Source organism: Stegodyphus dumicola, chromosome 8, assembly GCF_044657685.1.
Source record: "Stegodyphus dumicola isolate Sdum_Otavi_A_Nest chromosome 8, ASM4465768v1".
Classification (NCBI taxonomy): domain Eukaryota; kingdom Metazoa; phylum Arthropoda; class Arachnida; order Araneae; family Eresidae; genus Stegodyphus; species Stegodyphus dumicola.
In genome coordinates this window covers 125133953-125146280 of record NC_140775.1, presented here as the reverse complement: position 1 = coordinate 125146280, position 12328 = coordinate 125133953, and the positions used below count along the sequence as shown (strand labels likewise).

Sequence of the window (12328 nt, the reverse complement as noted above, 5' to 3'; positions counted from 1 at the left end):
TTTGAGAGATTTTATTACTATAGCTTTGCAGCCATATTCAGAGAAGAGAAAACAGAACATCTGGTCCTTACAGCTTATTTTTTTAATATTCGAAAAACAATGGTTTCACTGCAACGGAAACGTCAGTAGAATTCTCAGTGTAGTAGTTGTAAATTATGAGTATGATCAGAATGTTGTTATGCATTATGTAAAGGCGTACTTTGAAATGTCAGTGCATTCTAAATACACAAAACACAAGAAATATAAGCAAATATATTGTTCTGCAAGATTATTATCGAAAATGAAACCTTACTTTAACATAAATGACGGTTTTAAATTGCGAAACGGAATTACTTACGAACAGTATAAGGTTGGATGCTTCCACACAATCTATCAGCATCGATTCTTAAATGACTTGCATAGCAATGTCTACTGTCAGGAAGTTGAAAGCGTTCAAATGTCAGTTCTAGGTTACATACAAAAGGAGATGATTTCCTTACGATAAACCTACAGTCCACGCTCCAGCTTAAACCGTGAGGATAATAAGGGCTCCTAATCTCGAATCCTGGACTGGCAAAAGTTTCATCGCAATTAGGAGGAGGAAGTCTTGAAGGTGGACTGTTAGAACCGCAGGGCATCTGCTGAACTTGCAACAACATCCTTGGGCGTGGAAGCTGAGAAGACATAATCCTAATGATCATTGTATAGTCTAACAAGTCATAATCTCCTGTAAAGAAATAAATTATGTTATTACAATACTTTTATTTTCGCGAATGCAGTTTTAAACAAAATTTTCTTATCAAATACCTAATCACTAGGACTCGAAATGCTTTCATTTTAAATTTTCTCCCACTGGACACGAAAATACGCAAAGTTAAGACTGATTTATTTCTGGCAAAATAGTTTTTAATATCTCATCTATTAAAATAAAAATGGGTTCCATGGTAAAAGGAAACCTTATCGCAAACAATAACACGTCATCTCTTAAAATTTATGATTTCATATATGTTTCGTTTGGTACGCAAGTGAGATTTGAGGACACTTTAGTTTTCGAATTTCTGATCGTCCGTATGCAGCTTATCTGTTCAGCGGATTAAAAATAATATTTTAAACAGTTCTCTGTATGCGGTTTATTCGAAACTTTTCGGGAGCTCATTTTTTACGATAAACGTTCATTAACTACAATTCCTCTGTACTAATTTTGGATTACCAGCGCCTTTTTATTACTCATCAATTATCAAGGGAAATCGAGAATTTAGAGTAATATAATTTTTAGCCCAAAGGACGCTAGCCCAGAAAGGCTATTTATTTTGTTTTGGCATTTTGCTTTGGTTCACTATAAATGTCGGTTCACTTTTCAAACTGTCGCCACCAAATATTAGAGCCCTGTATTATATTTAAAGAAATTAAATAATGAAAAATGTGCATAAATGTATGTATGTTTCTCGCATTGTGATAAAACAATGGTACCTAGAGCCATAAAATTTTGAATAGTGTAAGTTTCCAAGTCGAATATGGGCATCTGGAAGTCAAATTAGAATTTTTTTTATTATCTTTTTCATATTTTGTAAAACTTTAACGAATTTTTGATTAACAAACTCAACGATTTCAAAGCGAGCAACGGCAACACTGTACGAAAAAAGCGTTTTTATCTTCATGGCGCGAGACTTTGCATTGGAAATTCTAAACATATGCTCATTTTAAAATTATTATGTGATATTGCTGTTGAACTGAATTTTATGGTTTAAGTGCGGAGAATATCATATTTAATAAATAAAGGCAGCACACAAAATGTTAAAAATCGCCCCTTTGCGCGTAATGTAAAATCTGAAAGCTTTCAGACTTTTTCTATGATTTTGTTGAAAATATTTTAACAGCCTAGTAAGAGCAACTGAAGAGATAGGCTTATGAAAAAAATCAAGGAAAGAGAAATTTCCGTCAAACTACTTATATTTACATATAGCCTTTGACAGAGAAATTATGTGAATGTTTTCAACATCTAAGTGTTTTATATAGTGATTATACGAAATAATGCATCGATTATTCAAATAGGAAAATATCGGTAAAAGTGGAAGTGGAATATGAATGAAAATGAAGTACACATTAGGATGCAGACGACGTAAGAACAGACCATCTTAGAAATTTATTTTGGTCATATTTGATTCGCGCAGTCAAAGCTTTTTAAGCTATGTAGGTGAATAAAATAGGCTCTAATAGAGGTCAGCTCGTATGCATTTGAATTTATAAAAAAGTTGATTACTTGCTGAAAAACTACTTACTGACAGTATACGATGGTAATCTTCCACAAAGAGTGTGTTCTCCGATTTGGGCAAATTGTCTTGGGCAGTCTCGACCGTCTCCGAGATCGAATGTTACAAACGTAACTCTGATACTGCAAGTATCTGAGCCCAGTCGATGTACTGTGTACAAGCATTCTACAGTCTGACCATAGTCCCCTGTGGCGCTCAAGTCTGGCCATTTGATTTCGAAATAAGGTCCAGTTAAGTGACCCCCACAGGAAGAACCCGAAGGGGTAACTTCTGGTGAAGAACCTAAAAATGCCAAACATTTACATATATGTACATCAGAAATACATATATATGCATATGTATATGTATGTAAAATATAACATAGGAAAGACAAGTTGCATGTAGACATTTAAACTCTTAATTTTAATAAAATGCATCTCCTCTTCAAAAATACGTGTTGCACCAGTTTGTGCCATCATTTCTATGCATTGCGAAAACTCTTGCTCAGTTGCTCTCCAGAACTCAAATAAAGAACTTCGCAGTATAACTATTTCAGCTGTGTAGATGACTGGAATTCTTATAAATCACAGCTGGTTTGATAGTTAAGACACCATTTTATTTTCAGGACTTAAATTATTTGGAAGCACATTCTGCAGAGCAGTCCGCACTATTCGAGCAGTCCGCACTCTACAGTTTTATATAGGCTATTACGTTTTTAACAATGGCAGATACATGAGAGGAGCGAACAGGGATTAAGGTAGGCGACGTGCAATTGAGAAAGCAAGCGCGCACAACACAGCTGAATAAAATGATGTGTTCACTACCAAGCTAGTGTTGAGATTTTTAAGTGTTATGTAACTGCTGACGTGCAATAACACTATTTGATATCGTGCTTCACATTTGTTTTAGATTCATATTTTAAAAGCAATGTTGTTAAAATGTAATGGCCACTCTTAAGGAATACCTTTTTTTGATAGAATTCAGATGATGTAGCTTTTTCTTTAGCTGTGTAAAGGAGATAAAATTCTTTCTGTGTATATAAATCTCTGAGCTGAATTGCGAAAATTATTGCTCCTTCCAAGAAGAAGCACATTAGTTTTTGCAGATAAGTGAATTATTTCCTTTTCGTTTCATTAAGTAAAATACATTGATATATTACAGATCCGTACACAGTTAGTCACAGCATCCGAAAATTTTTTTTTTTTTGTTAATTTTGCTTTTATATACCGAAACAGCAAGAATTCCAGTAACGTACGCAGCAGTGTTTTCGGGCATGATAAAATAAGTTAATTGGTGCTTTCTTTAGTCAAGTTCTCATCTAATATCAAGTTATCCTCAACTGAAGAAATCGTCACGTACACAACCCAGATTATATTACCAAATACATAAATCTATTCCTGAATTATTTTTAAACCTCATTTAAAAATGGCATTAGTTTATCCTTATCTTTAGTTTTGGAAATTATGCTACAATTGTTTTAGATGCTAGTATGTATAGATAAAAACTAAACAGAATTTAAAGTGTGCTATTTAGTAATGTGCTCGTTTAGCTTATTTCTTTGGGTTGTAAATTTGAAGATTTATTAATTTTATACATTTGTGCATCAATAAAGCACATTGTTTAGTTTCGGCCTGCAATCGTAGGTGATATTCGTTGCGTTATTTAATTTTCCTAAATAGAAAATTTCATTTAAAATTTTAAAAAGACTGGATAATATTTCGAAGATTTTCAGTTTTGAAAATGGACCTAATTCTGAATTTTTCAATAATGGGAAAACCTCCTGCATCCAATACCATATAAAAATTACACTTTTTCCGCAATATGCAAATGTCTAAAATAAACAGTCTGTATGGAAAAAAATTTGAATATAGCTATGGTTATTTACATTTGATAAATAACCATTGCTATATTCAAATAATATTGTTTTAAAAGAAAATGAGATTAATTCACTTTATTTTAAAGATCACTTTGACGAACTATCACATCTAACACGCAAAAGAAATAGCAAAGAAAGTAGATGTGTCATCATATAAACTTCATTTCTTCGTGAAGGATAGAAAAATTGGTTCCAGTTCTGTTATCAGAACCGGATTCAGAAATGTTTATATACATGCATGCATGTATGTATGGATGGATGTGCATATGTATGTGTATGTATACACATATATACATGGAAGTTTTATATGTGTATGTATACACATATATACATGGAAGTTTTATATATGTATGTATACACATATATATATGCATACGTGAACACATGCATACATACACACATTTTCTGAATCCGGGCCTGATAGCAGAAGAGTACCAAAAATTTACCAACTAGAACTATTATTGAGTATAATTATTAAGAACTAGGATACCAGCCTAAATGCATCAGTATTATGCAACCAACGTAAATGCACTGTATATGCATCAGTATCGTTTTGTTGATGTAAAAATTAGTCATCAAATTTTGAAATTCTATACAAACGCATTTTTGCAAAAGTAGATAATAGACGAAATTTTCCTACATTTCGTTTGTTAGCTACCGACTAATAAAGTAATATTCCTTAAGGCCTGTAATTATCATGTGCTGTGTCATTTTTACCAAGTTTCCTAAAGTGCAAATACTGAACGCATCGACATAAAAATAAATAAAATACTAAACGCATCGACATAAAATTTAGAGGCTAACAGAAATAGTAACTGATCATGTAATAATACAAAAATTGCAAATTTTGAAGTAGAAGGACGCCATTAAATAGAGCATAAAATGGCAAAATGTAAGGATATACAAAATCTTTTATTTTTGCTTTCATATGTAACTCAAAGACTTGCCATGAAGCTAAAAAATCATACATATTTTGCAACTAAATAAAGAAATACTAACTGCAATACATGAAGAAATCAATGCATTAATTCACTGCAAAACTATTAGTAAAAAGTAATTAAAATACCACAGAATATAGAAATGTTTTCTCAGAATTTTACACCATAAATAATATAAAATTGATTATTTAATCAGAAATTATTTATTCAGAAATTATAAGCATATACTGAACGGAGAAACCGTTAAATGCAGTCAGATATTTAAATTAAGCACTTTGCCTGCATTTATATCACATTTTCCCTGATGATTTTCCCTATATATTCAGACAGACTAATTAATGATATTTTAATAAAACTCATATAAAGAGTTTAATGAAAATTTCGTTTGTTATGCTACCTTTTACAAAGGCAAAGGAGCACCATTTCGCTCCTGGCAACTAAACCGAACACAGCTTGCATTGTTTATTTATGCAGGTAAAAACAGATAAATTTAAACTGTTTATACAGTTCGGCTGTACAACACAAAACAGGTGAGGTTTGTAGCTAGAACTAAATGCAATTACAAATCAAAGCGATTTAAATATTCATAATACATCAGATTTCCTTTTCTCTTGGAAGGATTTTAAGACATTTGGGCGCTTTCCTTTCCAGACTTAACTAAACGATAAATGCACATGATTTCTTGTTCTAAAATTAAGCTTTCTGCCAATAGCAATACTGAATTCGAGCAAAATCGCTAAATTTCAAGGAACCAAATTATGGGAATCCTGTAATCATTAAATGACATGGCATCCCATCATATGCATATCCAAAGAGAAGAACTTAGGTGCGTCTCAAATTAAAGATCGAGACAAGTCTACTTTTTTTACCGAAATTATTACGAGCAATACAACTGACCTTTCCTACTAGTCTTTAATAATTTTGTGACAGTTAGGTTGTTTAACTAACAAATTATTTTAATTTGCATCTTTTCTGTCCCTTCTTAATTGGTCACGCAGCTCGTTCTTCTCAGAACGTTATGTAGATTTTTTGTGATAAGTATAAATTTTAATCGGAGACGTAAAAAATTGCGGCGGAGCGAACGAACGAGAAACACGGAACCGAACTTGGATTAACTGTTAGTGATTATTTGATGGTTACTGTCGCCACTGGAGAAACAGTCCATAGGATTACCTGCCCAAAATGGCAAGCTGTAATTGAAGGTTTAACGCGTTACTATCCTTTAGAGTAATTTGTGGTTCCTGTTACACTGAACTGAATTGTGAACATTAGATTAATAGAGATTTAAATATCAGATTTAATAGAGATTTAAATTTTATTCTTCACTAATGTCCAGACAATTAGACTGTTAGCTTGTAATTAATGTCTTAATTTAAAATCTCAGGCAGAGGGCTATTAAAGCTAATCTGATATTATTCCATGTTCTTGTCTAAATGAACTTTACCACTTCACTCTTTTCTCGAAAACTCGTGATAAGAGATTGATTGGCACCTGGTAGAACTCACGCATAGCTGTAAGCTTAGTTGGCTGTTCCCAAGTACTTCCAATCTAGTACAGGTGTCATAACAGAACCCTTAAAATTATCATATAATGAATTTATGAACGAGATCCACTTTAAAGGCTCTTAGCCTTATTAGTTAGCGTTTTCTCCTCGTAAGCCGTTGGCTAAAGGTTAAAATATCCGTACTGAATACTTTCTTCCTCCACTTTTTTAACCTTCTACAAGCTACAGATTGTTTCATAAATTTCTGAAAAATTTCTAGGAAATGTTATTGCCTATAGAAAGGTATATTATACAAATGTTTACGTCAATAGTGCTCAGTTAAAGTTTCCTAAAAAGTATTCGAAATAAAAATAATAAAACATTATTAATTTCTTTACACTGCACATGAGTTCGAAAGCTCAGATTGTTTATTAGCTCAAATTTTGAAGATAAATGCTAATGTAATTAATTGAATAAATACTGTGACTACAGAATGCAAAGCTAAAGTTTATCAGGCAACCTTCTAGCCTCAATCAATATATATAACTGTATGTTGATGTAAGATAACATAATATACATGCTTTAAAGCAATGATTTTCAACCAGAAGAGAATTCCATTGTTTCAGAGAAGAATGCAGTCCGTCTTTTATTTAGTTTCAGTTTATGAATATAAAAACAGAACTATTTTTATTCATCTTTTGTTATTTATTAACATTTCTATACATCTTCTTGTTTAATGTATGAAACACATTAAAAATAATTATAAATCTAAATAAATGCAAATGTATTTTTCGGGTTTTAGAGAAGAGAGGGGGAATGCTGTTCTAACAATGGTGAAAAGGATGCATAGGCTGAAGCATATTGAGAAACATGGCTTTAAATCACAGTTTACCAGCGTGGGCTTTATCACTCGCAGGTGGGAGCTGAGAAGATCTAAGAGGCTTTATTGGTTTGAGGAGTCGTGGTTCGGGCATTAAAAAAATCGGACAGTAAGAACGCGCTTCGAAATTTCTTAGCTTTTGAGCTTCTGAAAACTTCACTTCTGAAACAAATATTTAAGCATTCGTTTGATTATATAAACATTACGCCACCCATATTTAGAAAAATCCAGCTTAATCATGTCAGCTGATCATTTATGCAAGTTAGTCTAAGTTCCATGTAATTTTCATGTTTTTTTAATCTAATGTATCGGAATTGACAAACTCTCAGTCTGTATTTCAGAAACATGACCACAAATCAGAGCTTACAATCATAGCATCCAATACGCTCATGTGGCACATTCTTTCAATATATACCACAGCGAGTACTGGTCAGGAAATCTGTACGTAATTTGCAGGCTCATTGCTATTAATATTTTAAGAAACCTTTCTATACTGCTGTTTACATTCTGAATTGATGTATCTTAATTAATAGTTTGATGCAGTGCAAGTGCAATAAATATCTTAACATTTTAAAGCCTTTTCATCAGTGCCTTCATATTACATTCAAAAGACGCTTCATACATCATTGTTGCAAACATACGGAACGCTGAGTAAATCTGTCAGAAAAAAGGGCAAAGAGTTAAGAGTGGTTGGAATACTACTCTTTAAAGGCTGAAAAAATGAATTACAAGAAATCATACAGAGCGTGTTACAATTCGCTTTCATCTACATATGACAAGTAATTTGCTTTCCAGTTCATGGTGATAGTTCAATCAAATTAACTACAATCTTCTTGGTCTTCAAACCGTTGACTGATCAATAATTTCGAACTGCATAAATTCAGATTCAGTATAAAAAATTTAATAAAATATCAGTTGTTTTTAATTCAAATGACATTTGGTTATGTTTCTGAGTATACTATATTGATGGAAATATATAAAGTAAAATAGATTTTAGAAGTTTCTAAAATTAGGTTTCTAGAAGTTTCTATGACAGCTTTCAGAAACAGAAAAGAAATGAAGGGAAGGACGGAAAAGAATACAGTGTTGTAAATTTAACCCCGAGCCTATAACATGCGAGGATGAGATGCAACAGGTTTCTTCAAGAAGTTACATCTTAAAATTCCCCATCTGATGAAATGTGAAATTTTTAAGGTATTTTTAGTTCCCTTCATTAAGTCGATTCAAGAAAAAAAACCTGGATGCTTGAAGTACCTTTGGTAATGACGGTATAAGACATAGATTCTGAATTTGTCAAACATATAGTCTCTTTCTGTCTTTGATTGTAGAATTTTTAATGTTCTCACTTTCATTTTTAAAACACCTATTTCAAAGAGCATCAAATATAAAAAGAATCTAAAGTAAAATAAAGAGTAAAATCAGACAAAAAGAGAGTGCCATGCTATAAAGCTTAAAATCTAATAAAACTATTTTATGAACAAAAGGCCACAAACTGATAGGTTGATAGTCAATTAAATAACACAATATACGGATAAGCTGTGAGAATCTGAAATAGTTCAGATCTTTGATCTGATAGAGTATTTCACATAGTATGAAAAGTACTGAAAACGTAATATCAGCTACGACAAATGCATCATAAATCCGAAAATTCTAGCCAGTCTTAAAGGAAAATATATTGCAGGATATATTTAATTCATTGGGGAGGAGGAAACACTCAAGTTAAAATCAATGTTCTGCCTTGGTTTATCATATATAAGTCTTTATGATTCTGAGTATAGTATCAAAACATTTCTGAAAATCAACTTCTGCACACGTCGAAAACTGAAATGGATCAAATATGACATATTTTATTAGCCATTACAAAAAATATTTGCATCTAAGCCTAAACGAAATCTTGTTTATCAGTATCCTTCATATATTTGCAGTTGATTAATCGTTTTCGGTACTCCTGAATAATTTTGGCAAGTGCCCATTAAATATAAAATTGATGAACAACAAAAGTACAAAATAGAATACAAATAAATACAATAAAAATAAATTACAAATAAAAATAAATAGTAACTAAGAAATTAATAACATAAATGAAAGTAAGAATAGTTGAGATATATTTGCTTGTACATTTCTGTTGCCAGATAAAATAATATCAACTTGCATTTGAAAGAAAGTTTGATAATTCTTTAATTTAAACACCAAAGAATGTAAATTCTATTAAATGGGATAAGATTTAATGGGAAGAAGTCATCCTCTTTTATGCCCGTACAACTGCATTTAAAGCCATTCGTATTCTGAAATTAAGTATCCTGGGAGCATAAATCTGAAGTTTAATTTATTTGGAGCAAATAGAATGTGCGAGAAGGAAATATGCACTTTTAATATTAACAGAACTTTGTTTTGTACGTAGGCAGTGTGCGTGAACAACTACGTTTTATGAAAACAGTATAGAGAGTATGTAGATCTGTACAGGCATTTGGAGAAATAATTATTAGGACTGAAAAAAATTGTAGTTTTTTCCTTCAAGAACAGCAATTTAGCTTTTGTTGATCGCTGAGTACACATGCATGTTTTCGCCTCTAAACGTAACTTGCAATGAAAAGTATTGGAGGATTCTGAACAATGTTGCAACATTAAATTTCTTTTTCGCTGCGGCAAAGCACTTATAAAGTACTTCGATCAGCATTCAAAGTTTCCCTAATGAAACGATTAAGTTTCTTGCGTCTTAAAAATTTCCAAGTAAGCACAGAAGTGTTAAGATAAGTAGAATTGCCGTTACTTATGCTTTGTTATTGTCTTAGCTGAAAAGATAGGTTTTGAGCATTAGTGTTGTCATTGTTAATAAAGGCTCACATTCAAAACAAGAGCTTTGAGTTTGAAAGAAAATGAGAACGTAACCAAAATATTGCACGAAATCATGTTTCCACTATTGTGTAAGATAACTTGCATAAAAAAGATAAAATGCATTTGCAACCATCAGATCAGACGTAATCCAGACGTAACTCATGTGACTTACTGCTGAGTATGAAGGATTATTATTTTAAGACTAAAATAGGAACTTTACAGGTTTTACATAAAATTGCCAGGTTTAAAGAAATGCAGAATAAGACTATTTTGGCAGCTGAAAAATAAACTCTTCTTAAACATTGACTTATTATTTATAACAAGTAATGCACTTGTTGGGTTTTCTCAGTTATTCACGTTTTACAGTGAAATCTTCCAAACATACTTTAAATTTCAAATAGCTTCGGTCTTCTGTGACGATGGTCAACTTAAAGAAAATGACTACCAGACATGCACAATGGCATTATTTATCCATATTCTCAGAAGACACTTTTACAAACGATCGGCGTAAGCAATATTCCTATACTTAACGAAATACAGGCAGTGTTGCCAAAATTATTCCCAAAAAGCGAAGCTCGAGTATTGATGTTATGGATTTGTATGTTCTGACTGTGGAAGACTACAGATACATTTTGCTTAGTTTCAACTTTATTTTCGGACAATTGTTTCAGTTTTCAAGTATTTTATATTATTTTTTAATATTTAATTCAACAATTTATAATTATAACTTCAGATAATTATCTTTTTTCATTGTATTTTTGTAAGCAATTCTTTCTTCCATTTTTTCATATGCTTCAAATTTCAAAAGTTCGTTTAAAATTTCAGTTAAAGTCTTCAATGAAAGTTGCTCATAATAATCTGTATAAATAAGCTTACAATTATTTCAACATAATGCAGTTGTATGTAAATTAAAAAATATATCTCAGAATCAGCATAAAGAAATTTAACAACAACCAAATCTAAATAACCACAATTATGTTATGAAATATTATACAGGAAAGTGGCTTCTAAAATCTAAATTTCTTATATGATGGTACATCAATATAATTTACACTACTTATCAATTATTAGCCGAAGGAGCGTTAGCCCAGTAAGGCTACTAGTATCTAAATGACATTTTGCGTCGAATCACTAAAAAAGGTGTATCAATTTTAAAATTGTTTCCTTCGAATATTATCGCCCTGTACTTAAAGAAATTAAATAATGTAAAATTTGCATGAATGTATATATGTTTCTCGCATTGTGAAAAAACAACGGAACCTAAAGCCATCAAATTTTAAATAACGCAGTCCTCCACCCAAACATGGCCACCTGGAATCCTGAATTTGGAATTTCGAATTTGCTTTGAATATGAAATAAAATATCCATTCTATTTCATATTCTGTAAAACTTTAACGAATTTTTATTAAAAAACTCAACGATTTCAAAGCGAGCAGTGGCAACACTGTACAGAATAAAATATTTTTATTTCCAGCGCGAGAGGTTGTCTATCGAAAATTCCAAAGCTATGCTGGTTTTAAATATTTTTAGTCGCAAGAGGCGTTACTTCGAATGCTCTCGAAATGTGTAGGTGTGTGTAAATGAAAAACTCCCCTTTGAGAGTGATCTAAATTTTGAAAGCTTTCAAATTTTAATTTTTTTATATTTATTTATAGTTACTTAAAGAAGGAGAGAATGTTAAATTATCCAGTTAGGGACCGCTGTTTCCCGTTGTTAGTTATTCGACAGCATTTGAAACAAGATCATTCTGGCAATTCACACCGTATCGTGAAAATTACTCACCTCGTGGTAGTGATCCTGGGGCAGGTGGAGGTGCACTTCCGCAAGGCATTTGTCGGAATGAAGCATAGAATCCTTTATCTGTAATTACAGGATCACTGATGAAAGTCACGATTACTTCTGAAGCAGCTCCAAATGGTGGCTCTAGCTCTAAAAGACGTCAAAACTAACTATTTGTCTTTATTTACATCATTTGAAGCATAAATCAAAAATTAAATTCGTATTTGTGTGCCAGAAAGTTTTTATTCGAAAAATTAAGTATTGTTCATTAATTGAAAAGCAATGTATGCATAAACTAGAATAACAGTT

General features: G+C 31.8%; 1 protein-coding gene across 2 annotated transcripts in view; it reads right to left on the bottom strand.

The window, feature by feature from the left end:
* Positions 1–12328, bottom strand: part of LOC118185169 (cubilin-like) — a 120185-nt gene that overhangs the window by 14206 nt on the left and 93651 nt on the right. For both annotated transcript variants that reach the window (XM_035354979.2, XM_035354978.2), the window contains exons 13-15: positions 12023–12169; positions 2259–2531; positions 338–706 (exon numbers count right to left, since the gene is read on the bottom strand). In XM_035354979.2, coding sequence (XP_035210870.2) covers positions 338–706; positions 2259–2531; positions 12023–12169 — 789 coding nt within the window. The remainder of the gene's footprint in view (positions 1–337; positions 707–2258; positions 2532–12022; positions 12170–12328) is intronic.